The sequence below is a fragment of the Leptinotarsa decemlineata genome, unplaced genomic scaffold (genome assembly GCF_025532065.1).
Source record: "Leptinotarsa decemlineata unplaced genomic scaffold, Ldec_3_MD MMD2_tig00002974_RagTag_RagTag, whole genome shotgun sequence".
Taxonomy (NCBI): domain Eukaryota; kingdom Metazoa; phylum Arthropoda; class Insecta; order Coleoptera; family Chrysomelidae; genus Leptinotarsa; species Leptinotarsa decemlineata.
Genome location: NW_027412578.1, coordinates 11,042,107 through 11,055,116, shown reverse-complemented (window position 1 = coordinate 11,055,116; position 13,010 = coordinate 11,042,107). Strand labels below are relative to the sequence as shown.

At 35.6% G+C, this 13,010-nt stretch overlaps 1 protein-coding gene across 1 annotated transcript; it reads right to left on the bottom strand.

Annotated features, from left to right (window-relative positions):
* Positions 1–3,363: 3,363 nt before the first annotated feature.
* Positions 3,364–4,685, bottom strand: LOC141483125 (uncharacterized). Its single transcript, XM_074177476.1, has 3 exons — positions 4,171–4,685; positions 3,890–4,111; positions 3,364–3,832 (listed from the first exon to the last, which is right to left on the bottom strand). Exons 1-3 carry the CDS (start codon positions 4,219–4,221, stop codon positions 3,569–3,571), a joined length of 537 nt encoding a protein of 178 aa, XP_074033577.1. The 5' UTR covers positions 4,222–4,685; the 3' UTR covers positions 3,364–3,568.
* Between the last annotated feature and the right edge of the window lie 8,325 nt (positions 4,686–13,010).

The following is a 13,010-nucleotide window of genomic DNA, read 5'->3' as shown; positions in this document are numbered from 1 at the left end:
CTCTCCTATTTTCCAAAGATGTCATATCAAATTGTGTCAACAAAATGTTATGATCGATGCCTCTCTTGGAGTATTGACCATCAACTTTTAGACATAAGTATTTTAGGAACTTCCTTTGCACGCTCTCAATTGATGTTTTTTGGTAGTCATGAACTGGATTGCATAACACAGAGCCCCACTCTAACTAAGATCTGGCATACGCAAAATATAGCAATTTCAAGATGGCAATACTCTTGAAGTTTTTACCATTTCTGTAAATGTTTCCGAGCATCCTATTTTCATCAGCAGTCATATTCCTTACATGTGTTGTAAATGTTAATTTATTGTCGTATGTTATATCAAGATATTTTATCTTATGTACGCGGTTGATTGTAGTATTGTTGATTAAATAATCGTACAAAGTACGATTTTTTGTTGTAAATGATATTATTTCACATTTGGATATGTTCAGTTGTAGACGATTATTATTACACCAAAGTTTGATTACATCTAATTCATGTTATAGACGTCGACAGTCAGTAATGTCGTCGATTTTATAATATAGTTTCAGGTCGTCTGCAAATAATAGGCTAGGAATATCCAAAGAGGTTGCCAAGTCATTAACAAAAATTGAAAATAAAAGAGGCCCACGATTAGAACCTTGTGGCACCACAGATGTAACTACGTACTGAGCCGATTTGAAAGATTCACATTCGAAGAATTGTTTTCTGTTAACTATGATCCAATTAGAGTAAGCAGTTGGTTAGAGAGTCCCAGATCTGAATATATTGAGATAGTCATCTACCCTTCAGGAGAGTATATCTGCAAATTCAAACATGATACCGCAAACAATGACGCAGCGACTAGCTCTAGAATCTTTTTTTAAATGATTTTTGCATATAGGTACAAAACAGTATGCGGAGTATCTTGTGGGAAGAAAGATTGAATTGAATTGTACTGTAGCTTGTTTGGAATGCTATGGTGATAGCTGTTGGAACTTATCCCTCACCTACAATTCTCTTCAATGAAATCGATGGCGACAACAATAATAAACAATAATTTTATGATATAAACATAGAGTTCTGGCTGAGATATTTGAACATGAACAACTCTAAGATTGTAGACAATTTAGTTGGTCAATTGGAATCCACTAAGAAGTGCACATAGTGTGGACACTCATCGGTAATTTCGATTCTTCTTGGGAATTGTCTATGCCACAAAGAACTAGACAAGAACTAGACAAAAAGAAAATGCTCAAAGTCCCTATCAATCCATAAGTTTCCCGTTTTTGACTTCTTTCCATAAGGAATAGATATGAGCCATTATGCAGCAGACAATGTGGCTCCTTAACGCTATAATCTATATGCACCTTCGATTCACAGAGGGACTACTCACAAGTGGCATTACACAGGATATTGTACACACCCTCATTCTACCACGTGGCATGAATATGACGATTGACACGTGTCCTCAATTTCACTAAAATCGCTTGTGAGTGGTATGGGGGCATATTCCCCCCCGTGACTGTGACTCGTTATTCTCTGCAAAATATGAATAAATCAACATTTTACTCAATATGCAAAACTTATTTATTGGGTATAGAATTGAAATCTTCACTCTGGACATTTTTCCCCTTGATCTTCACATTTTTCAGTGAATTGTTGTTTGAAATTGTTCTTCAGAATTGTAATCAAAATGGAGTTTTTTCATCTGTTTTATTTGAGCTCTCAAAAATGCAGTTCAACAGTATGAAGACTTATTGACTTGCCGTGGATTCCGAGATTTTAGAAATTTCACGCCACACGACAGGAAGTTTTCTGCAATGGATCTTTGGAGGTTCAAGAAACAGATCTGTATTATTTTTCCTCTTGGTGGAACTCTCCGCATCAACAACTACGAATTTGATACCGAAACAAAAAAAATACAAAGTTCAACCATTACTGGTTCATTTGAAGGACTATTCCTACATTCATCACAGTTACATATAGGTTTTGCAATGCAATTAGAACTAGAATTATGGGAACCTCTGGAGAGTTTTACCAAAACGTTCCAGCTATGGGAATATCAAAATCTCCGTTACGGAACCAGATTGGGAAATGGGTGTATGAGAAACAAAGAGTTCTGGAGAAGCAAACTTGGTAACACACAGGTGTAGTAGGCTACGTATATCCAATTAGGGTTTTTCATTCATTTTTTTTTCGTTGGTTTACTGGTTTCGAACATAAGTTCATAATTCCAGCTGTTGATCATGTTTACTTTGTTGCTGAGAGACATAAAAGTTGAAAGTGTTTTGCATGTTCTACAAATTCCACTATCGAAAAAAAATAATCAGAGATTTTCAATGAAAATGTATTCAAGTGCTCAAAAATACTCGAAATGTTGACAGTGATGATTGTACTCTGACTCAGAAAGCTTGATGTCGATGAGTATCTTCACTGGAGGAGACAATGTAAGGAAGTCGTTTCAAATATGAATTCTGTGATTTGCAAGCCTCGTAATCTTAGATGTATTCTTACTCATGACCAGTTGACTATGCTGTACTTTGCTCTGGCAGAATCTTGATTGAGAATATGTTAAAAAATATACAATGGAAGTCCGAACTGATGAAATACAGCACGAAACATTGTCAACCACCTTCAAACAAATGTCTTTCTTTGATTTCGTTTCGGTTTCAGAGATTTTTACAATGTTCCATCACATATTCACACTGTTATTCGTTTTTGTAACATTAATCCAAGTTCAAACAGAGTTCAAATACCGCCAACCGTTTCCGCCATTCGCTTTATCTTCTTACACTCCACGTAACCACATCACAAACAATTTCGCTTTCGAATTTTCTTCCCGGTGACGCGGTAAATTAATTGTAAATTAAATTAGCGACAAAGCTGTAACAGATTTCAATTCTATTTCCTTTCAAAGTCGGCACCTTCGCAATAACATAATGCAGGATTTCTTCTTCCTCGAAGACAATTACAAATTGTGGATGAATTTCACCTACTATGAAACTATGTGGAATCTATTGGAATTGATGACAATGATACCCTGTACGAGTGGTTTTCGTAGTTTTCGTAAGAAATGAGTTGTAAAATATACAGGCGGTTTTTTTAGCTGATACCACTATTGCTATCACAAAAACGGTGAGACCTACTGAATTATTAATGTGATCGTCCTACGATATATACCAAATGACAAATAGTCTAAGATCCGAACCTAAATCGATCTACACCGAGCTGATAATAGAATGAAATATATTTTATTTCTGACCGGGATATTATAAGCTTATATCGTCATAGTTGCGCTATCAATAAAGGGGGTCATAACTCCCTTGGGACATTATAGATTTTATAATTCCCTCTACCTTTCACAAGTAAAAATAAATAGGAATGAAAACTGAACCATATTTTATTTATTCACGTCATTACAAATAATAAATGTACAATTTTAAAATGTTCCCTGAAAATTACTTCCGCCACTGAAAACAATTTCTTCTTTTGTATGGCTGAAGCTTCTGTTCACTACAGTCGAGGTACCTGCCTCTTCTGATGACAAAGTAGACAACATACGCGCCGTTTTATTTCTCAATTCGATGCTATCTTCCAAATACCCCTCCGCCACCGTGGAACTTTTCCAACCTCCCTGTCTTTTTTAAGTTAGTCATAGTTGCTCCTGCATTGGCTAGAGCAGTAGCAGAAGTGCGATGAAGGCAATGTCCCGTATAGGAAGATGAGTTTGGCAATCCTGAATACATTGCGATTTTGCTGGGGACGGAATCCCGGTCCTCTATATCCGATATCTTCATATTCAAAAGTTCCTGACTTCTGCATCCTCCAAAATAACCCATAATCAAAACAACCTATAACAAAAAAAAGGAAATAAATACACACAAAAAGGAAAATAAGAAAAAAATTACCTTATGCAATAAATGAATATCATTAGGAGCGTCCTTTAGGAATCTGATAACATCTTTAGGAGATAAAACAGCAGACTTTTTCGGCTTATAACTCTTACTCTTCCGTTTTAAAAAAGCCTGTAGTTCATTGAACTTGGTGATATCTCGTTTCTCATGTATAGTCACCATCGATTTTAGCATTGACCATTTAGTCCATAAAGAATTCGGACTATACGTTTCTGACTGAAACGAATAAACACAATTACTACCAAATCTACCGAAAAACATAGAAAATTCCTTACCAGTTCTTGAAAATATGCCAGAAATACAGTTTCAGTGACATCTTTTGGCATAACATTTTTTCGTGTCAGCCAGTCCAGATATATCTTGTATTCTTTTTGGTATACGGCTTCACTTTTCGATGGAATTAATGATTCTCTTGCTTGTTCAGCTTTTTTCAAAATATCCTCTATTATATTTGGGGTAGAAAACACATTTTCACCGCAAACACAGCTTGATAACAAAGTTCTGTTTATAAACAAGTAACATAGCAACAACCTAGCAACAAGAAAACTCTACTATAATCAACGGTACCTGATTCAAATATACCGGGAAGGTAATGAATTGGTACATTTTTCCGTTTCAAAAATGAACAAAATTTTATTGAAATCGGTCAGAAATAAAATTATCTATGTACCACGGGAATTAATGAGCCTTAATAACCTCAGGCAATTGCTGTCCCTCGGGCTAGAGGCCCTCGGGACGCAAACTTTGCCATCGGTAATTAAGGCCCTCCTAATTCCCTTGATACATAAATAACTATTATAATGAATTCAGTATATTAGAAAATATGTTGAAGATGGGTTCGCTAAAAAAATCTTGGACAGATTATTTTTAATTATTTTTTGAAAAATGATTTTTAATTAAATTTGGCAACATCAAGATAAGAAAATTTTTGTCCTTACCTGAAGTATAAAACGTATAGAATATGCAGCCGTTGGGTTGTCTATTATTTACCTGGGCGAACTACTGGTGTGTCAAGTATAAACAGGTATATCGATGCGAGTTATTTTCACATTTTCATGTTGAAACTGTTTAAAAAACGATGTCACGCAGTTAGTGCTATCTACAATTTTCATTTTTCATTTAATACTAGATTTTATATCAGATTAATGATCACATGTACTTTTACGTCATCTTGCATACTATTTTTTACATATTTTTTTTTTCAATTACCATTTGAATTGAAAAGTTGAAAATTAATATTTTTGAAATTCTCAGTTTGAATACATCTAAACTACATTGCAAGGTAATGCGGCCCTGGTAAAGCATTACATTCGCGTGCTTTTGTGTGCATTTACTTTTTGATTGGAATATAGTTCAGAGCACTTCTTTTTCTGCTTTACTTCAGTAAATAGCATTTTGGTTCTTCGAAGGAATAATCGTTTAATGTACAATTTAAAAATGTATATATTTACGATTTCTCTAAGATACTACATTTCCATCATTGTGAAGTCAATTAAAAACAACTTTAACGTTGATGCAGTAGTTATTAGGTTCTTTCCATCAGTTTGAACTTCCATTGTCTGTTATAATATAAATTGATTTGAAATAACAAACTAAAAAAATTAGCTGAAAAATAACGATTATTTCTAAGTGAAAAAAGCAACAATCAAAGAATGATAAAACTGAACTTTAAACACGGGATGAAAATTCAAAATTATCAACAAGAAATGAAAATTATAAATTAAAAGATTCCAAGCCTAGTTATTTCCCTGACATTTGGAATGTTAGTATCCAAAATCGTATTCGGGTGATAACTGGGTTTATTCCTCCTGACTGTTTATAGGTCATTCAAGCGCTTTCACCTATCCTCGCTTCCCTCTACCGCTCCATCCGTATTAGCAGGAGATGACCTTTTGGCGGGAGTTGGTCGTGTTCCGCCTGATTGCAGGTTTCCATATGTTGCGTATCTCTACGCTAGCTTGGCTAAATGCTTTGTTGGACAACATATGTGCGGCTTCTTTGAATTTTCTCCTAAACCAGTGATCCTCCTTCTAGATGAATTCAGCTTGAGACCACTTGATGTTATGTTGATGAGTCCAAACATGCTCTGCTATTCCTGATTTTCTCGTTTCTCCTCGCTGTGTGTGTTTCTTGTGCTTGGCAAAGGGAACTTTCAATGACCTCTTAGTTTCACCGATGTATGATTCTCCGCAATCGCAAGGTATTCGGTAAATGCAATTCTTGGAATCGCAGTCCGCATTTGGTGGCCTGGTTTTCAAGAGGCTGCTACGGATAGTGTTCCCAGGTCTGAAGCAGGTTCTGATGTTATACTTGGACCCGATCCTTCTTATCTTTCCCGACAATCGTCTGATGTAGGAAAGTACAAGTACTGGTTGTGGTGGCTTCTCTTCCTTGTGCAGCTCTTTTTGTCTTCTAGCTAAAGCCTGTTCCACCATAACTTTGAAGTAGCCATTTCGTTGAAGATCATTTTTGATACTGCCTAGTTCCTTCTCGAGACCTTCCTTCGAATACAGAGCACGGTCTAGAAAAGTTTTGATGATTCCTCTCTTAGTCGATTGATGGTGGTTGGATTCCTGGTTCAGATACTATCCCGTGTGAGTAGGTTTTCGGTATATAGATGTTTCCCATTCAGTGTCGGTCATCTTCACCAATACGTTTCAGAATGGCAATTCGTTGTGGACTTCCTTCTCCATTGTAAAAGTGATGGAAGTACTTACGTTTTTGACGTGCTTCTGGAAGGTTCCGAAAATTTTATACGTTTTCATGCAAAGCACCCACGGTAGCCTGGCAAAGCACCCACGACGAACAGTGCTTTGTTCACTCACTCGAATAGACTGCCGTGTTGGTCGGTGGTTCAAGCCCTAGTCTGTACGATCGATTTTCACTTGATATCATCTAACCCATGTTAGGAATCACACGTTGAGAGGTAATACCTCGTGAATCCTTAGCTCGCATAAGTTTAGACTTCTGGGAGTTATCGTTCGTAGGGTTAACGAAAAAACAGTTTTTGTTTACTAATCAACACTAATACGCTTCGATTTAGGTACATTACCATAAGTTTACCATACTTTAGTCACTCGGCGATTTGAGTGCTCATTTGGTTGGTTTCTACTACAACAAAGGCATACTCTTCGTGAAATGAATGTTTTTTGTAGTTGACATTGAGAATATTTTCAAAATATATGAAAAAAATGTGACATTGATATTTTATCTTCTTCTTGAATAAAAAGTTCAATGGGATATCATAAAGTAGTTGTTAGTTTCTCAGAGTTCGGAAAGTGATATCTGCTAGCACTATCGACTTCACTTTCCTGTTTCTCCTGCAGGATTCGTCAGAAATGTCGCAGCCCGGGAGATTCGCAACGCGTCCTGCTGTCAAGGACACCTGTTTCCATGGGGGAATGAATTGCCTACCTGTTATTAAAACGGTATTATCGCTTGACATCATAACTCATCTAGTTTTTTCATTAAAACGAATCCAGAACCTGGATTTCGGAACGTCGGCGTTGGATTGATACCGTTTCTCGAAATAGTATTTTCACAGTCGCTGTCTGGGTCGTTTATTACATTCAGGATTATGTGAATCAACTGGAGCCATGGATAATAATGGGGGTGATGAACAAAATAGGGGATTTGGAAAAAATATTAGATGATGATCATGATATCGATTACTTATTCCATCAACGAGATCTGTCACATTCTTCTCTATGACTATAAGAAAAAACCACATAATTCAAATCATCCAGATTGATACAGTCTACCAGTGAATATGACCCCTAGTTTATAATAATGCAAGGTAAGGTAAGGTTAGGTTATGCAGAGAGGTAAGGTAAGGTATCCATTTTTTGACTTTCATGAAAAAATGAAGTATGAAGAATTGCCATATAGTGATTATAGGTTTTGTTAATTTTTGGGTTGGCAGGGTTAACAAATATTGACATTACATTCCATTTCCATAATCTTGACAGCAGTAATCATTCATATGAAATGAACAATAACTTTCATTTGTATAATATTATGGAAGACGCATATTTTATATCAATAATAGAACATTACCCAATAATTTATGATGATGAAATTAATGAAGAAGGCATGGCAGGTGATTGCCAAAATATTAGGGCTACCAGAGAAGGAATGTCAAAGATATGTTGTGGCTAAAATATTCCACAGAACACCGCAACTTTCCTTAATGATTTCATGGATTGTGGTCTTTCCCAAATGGTATGCCCACGCCTCCGACTGTTGCGAAGTTTCTTGCGATAAATAACTGGAAAATTTTGTTAGATACATATTTACAATTTCAAAAATTCACTTTACTGGAGTGTTATAGCCAATTTCTCTTCTGGAGATATCGATCCAAATATTTTTTTGACAATGAAGGCGCTAACAATGTCACTAAATGTTCAAAACATATTTTGTTCAATCTTGTGATCTGAGTATTTCTGCTTCTCAGAATGGGTCTAACATTAAACCTCCTTCTTTTTCGTTTCTTTCCCTTGAGTAAAAGATACACACTTACCATCGACACGATCGCGGCAATTTTTGTATTTATACTCATCAAAAGAAAAATCAAATTTCACAATGTGACGTTTAAGCTCATCTGGTGACATTACCTTTACACCATTCGGATATATCCGTCAAAGTTCGTAGTTTGGCGCTTTCTGAATGGTCGGAGGTAAGAACGCAACGCTGAAAGTTGAAAATAGCCGACTTGTTACCTTGCGTTACTTTGCCTTACCAACGTTACCTTACTTTACTTTTCATCTAGAACGCAAATGTGTTTTCTCAATGCTTCAACTTTCTTACCTTACCTTACCTCGTTAACTTGCGTTTTGATAAACTAGGGGTTTACTGTGTTCTACAGTGAACACCATATGTAACGGATAATTTCATTTTCTACGTTATTAGCCATTTTCAAGAAAAATCCTGAAACACGTCGAATTATGTATTTGTAAAGTAAAGACACTCTGTGTCATAAAAAAATCCCCCCTCCTTCACCCCCGTCATCGTGACAGCCACCCCCAAATTTTTTGAATGCAAAAGTGACCTCATTTTGAAGGGTATTCAATTTTCTGTACAGTCATATATTTATTTTTTAATTTCGTGCATGCGTCAAAAAAAACAATTGAATAAATTGTGTTATCTAAATCATTCATTAAAGCGGTAGCAATCAATGTGCAACTAATGGAAGTCTTCAGATCAGATGTTCAAACTGACAGCTATTTGTTTCTTGACAATATTGAAGGCGTTGCTGAAAGTTATCAACAACATCTTGAATGGTTTCGGGAGTGATAAGTTCTATTTCTTCTCTAATTCTGATTTGCAAACTTTCAATATTTTTTGGTCTATTAACGTAATCCCAAAAAAAGTAATCAAGCGGTGTCATGTCGGGAGAACCGACTGGCCACTCTATGGCACCTCGTCTGCCAATCCATCTGTTAGGAAAAACTTCATTCAGATATGCACGAACGTCAGTTGCAAAATTTGACACATTCTTCCCGATGAATATAAGAAAAAACCACACAATTCATATCTTTCAGATTGATACTGAAGAGCCCTAAGGCAAGTAATATTACTGCGAAACGGTGTTTTACAGTAAGCACCATATGTAATCACGTAGGTAAGTGCATTAAGTATGTCTATGATTCACTTGATAAACGAAAGTATGTATCCCATATTTCCACCCCAGTTCAAAAGACTGATTTCGATCCAGGACAAAATGCGAACAAATATAAAACACGTTACACAATCAAACATTTAATTGTTTTCGATATTTCATGTTACTGATAGGTGGGACGAGGCAGGAGAGGCATCGAAATGGATATCGATGACCCTAATAATTATTCAAGTGGACCAATAACCGTTTGTTATTATGATGGCTCACAGGTCGTCATTATACTGGCACCGAAATTAGCAAATGCTATCCGTTTTATAAACGAAACAATCAATTTTGCTGCAGACAATTATTAACCCATTCAGTATCTGAATTGTTGAGTTATTCGACCGTGAAGAAAATTCAAACAGTCAAACGGTTGAGCAGTCAACAGATGAAAGGGAAAAGTAATGCTGAACTATTGATTTCAAAAATATTCGAAAGCTCGTTGATCGAATAGAGGTCACGTCTGGTATTGAGGATAGATTCGAAAATGATTCTCACAATGAGAAATGTTCCTCAATTTGGGTTATTACAGCAAATGTAAGTTTGAACAAAATAAAGTTGAGTTTAATTCATGAGTTTTTCAAATTCACTTCGAAAAGTATTGGAATTGATGTTTCAAATGTTGGATTTTAATTTTTATAGGGATTTGTTTCCCATTCACATAATGGCAACAGCGCCTATATCAAGTTGAAATAATTTATACGTACCTAGATATTCTACTTTAAAAAAGGAAAATTATCTTTATAAATTAACAATTAGGGCAAAATGTAAATCCTCCACAAACAGTTGTTTTGTTATTCATTTATATAGAGGAAGATAGGTTAGGTGCACAAAAAAGTCATATGTCACAGAATGTCTCGGAACTCGGAATATAAGTAAACAGAACAGCACGCCATCTTTGTTTGTCTCATACAGGTAACAGATTCATTGTCCTTTATTAGCTATAACCGATGTTGCCAAATGGTGCAATAGAAACGAATCCCTTCAAATGTTGAATGCATTATTTGATTCCTCTTTTTTCAGTATTTAAATAATTTTTTAAAGAAAAAGGTTGAAATTATGAGTTTAAAATGCGTTGTTTTAGAGCTCTTTTATGAAAACTACTTGATTTTCGTCAGGAGGAATATTCCCCACTCCAACTTCGTTCCCTGTAAATTTGTATAATATACAAGTTGACTCCAAGACATCATTTCAAAAATGTGAAGACCATTACGATCCTATGATAGTGAATGGATCAATTGATCCATTCCTTGAATATATCCTTACATGAATCAGTCTCTGAAGGTCCTGTCATTGATCGTAAAATTCGTTTTTGTGCCAAGAAGATATCTTTTGCTGGGGTAGATAAACCCCAAAATATCACCTCGTATATTCACGCTCCCATAACATGCTCCGTTGAAACACTATCAAATATACACACCACCGATTCTATCAATTGTTGTTCTGAATAGAAACAAAAAGCATGATGTAAATCAATTTCGAACTCTGCCTGGATAATAGTCTAGAACCATCCTCAACCCTAGACTCTCATTCTGCTACAAATACTAAGAGGACAACCAAACTACCCAAATATAAATTACCTACAAGAATAATAACAGTAAAAGTAAATTTTACGAACCTAACCTAATGATTTCCGCAATTTTTGATGACCGAAAATCAGCCTTCGGGGAGGAATAAAACCGAACAGGATTCCAACCCTCCGTAGATATCGATACAGCTCGAGTACATAATAAATTTTTTATCGTGATCGGAGGCCGTTCAGAGAGATGATGGATGCAACATTTATATGGAAATTTTTCGATGGAAAGTCTTTTCGAAAAGGGTATTTGTGCGTGAAGGAAAACATCAAAGTGCACTTGAAGCATTTGGCGTTTTGCTAAAATGTTCTTTGTCGCGGTTTTGAGGTTTCATTTTGAAATGCTGCTGTTCTTCGTGAAAGCGTTTTACCGACGAAATCAAAACCTTTGATGTCTGACCCTTAGAGATTATAGCTGAGAATACGACGTAATTTAGTCTCGGAAATTAGTGGATGATTATATTTCCATAAGATTTTCAATACTTTTTGTTAGCAGATCAGAGTTGTGTTAAGAAATAAAACATCAATTATATTTTTGTAGCTGAGGTAATGTTTCTTCATGAATGATGTAGGATTCGACTTCCTATTATCTGTTAACAGTTCGAAATCAAAGGCAAGGCTTTCGACACAGTAGATTAACCTATCTCATGAATCAGAACAGCCAACAATAAAACAAAAAAAAAACTGGGCTGTAATGAACGATATTTGGGGTAAAAATAAGGCTGATCCCATTGAAACTAACGTAGCTCCAAAAGAACTCAATGATTTCTATTGCTCTATTGGTGAAAAACTAAAAGAGAACATAATAGCCAGCTGTGACCCCTTGGAATACCTTTTAAACATGTAAATGTTGTTGAAAACTTTATTCTTACAAATAAGGATGTACATGAGCTTATACAGATAATCAATGAAATCAAAAATAAAAATTTGGCGGGTATGGGTGAAATATTTGAAAATCTACCTCTGAGTGCTTTACATGTTTTGGTTGAATGCATTAATGAATCATTCAGGTATGGAATATTTCACACATGTTTGAAAATAGCTATGGTTATTCCATTACATGAGGGTGGAGATCTGAAAGACCCCTCAAATTTCAGGCCCATTTCTTTATTATCGACCCTTTCAAAACTTATTGAAAGATTAGTGAACAAAAGACTAATGTCTTTCTTATTGATAAACAATGTGATATCTAGCCTTCAGTTCGGCTTTCAAAGTTCGAAAAATGCCACAGATGCCATTTTCTTCTTTCTAGAAAATGCATACTCTAGCATAATGATGGCAAGGCTATTGCAGCAGTGTTTTGTGATTTCTCGAAAGCTTTCGATTGCTTTGATCATGAGACACTGCTGCGGAAGCTCAGCCATTATGGGATAAGAGGAACAAATTTGACTTGGTATGGTTCATATTTGAAAGGACGTCGACAGGTGGTGAAAACATCAAACGGACAGTCTGATCTCAGTGACATAAAACATGGAGTACCTCAGGGGTCTGTTTTAGGACCAATGTTGTTTCAAATATATCCAAATGACCTAATAACCATTCACATTGCAGGATAATTTACTGTATTTGCCTACGATACCACTATTATATGGAGTAGTGAAGAAATTAATCAGCTATCGAATATGATGAGAATAGATATTCAACAAATTCAAGCCTGGTGTAACGCGAACTCCTAGTGCTTCAACCTAAACAAAACAAAACCAGGTGCTTTCAAATGTATACTAGACGATTTAGATTTGGATAACCACTACATAGAAAACAAACAGCACACTAAATTCCTAGGCATTCACATAGACAATAAATTGAATTTTGAAGAACATGTATCCCATTTGTGTAAAAAAGTATCTAGTGAATGTTGAGTTATTGGAGTGATATCAAAT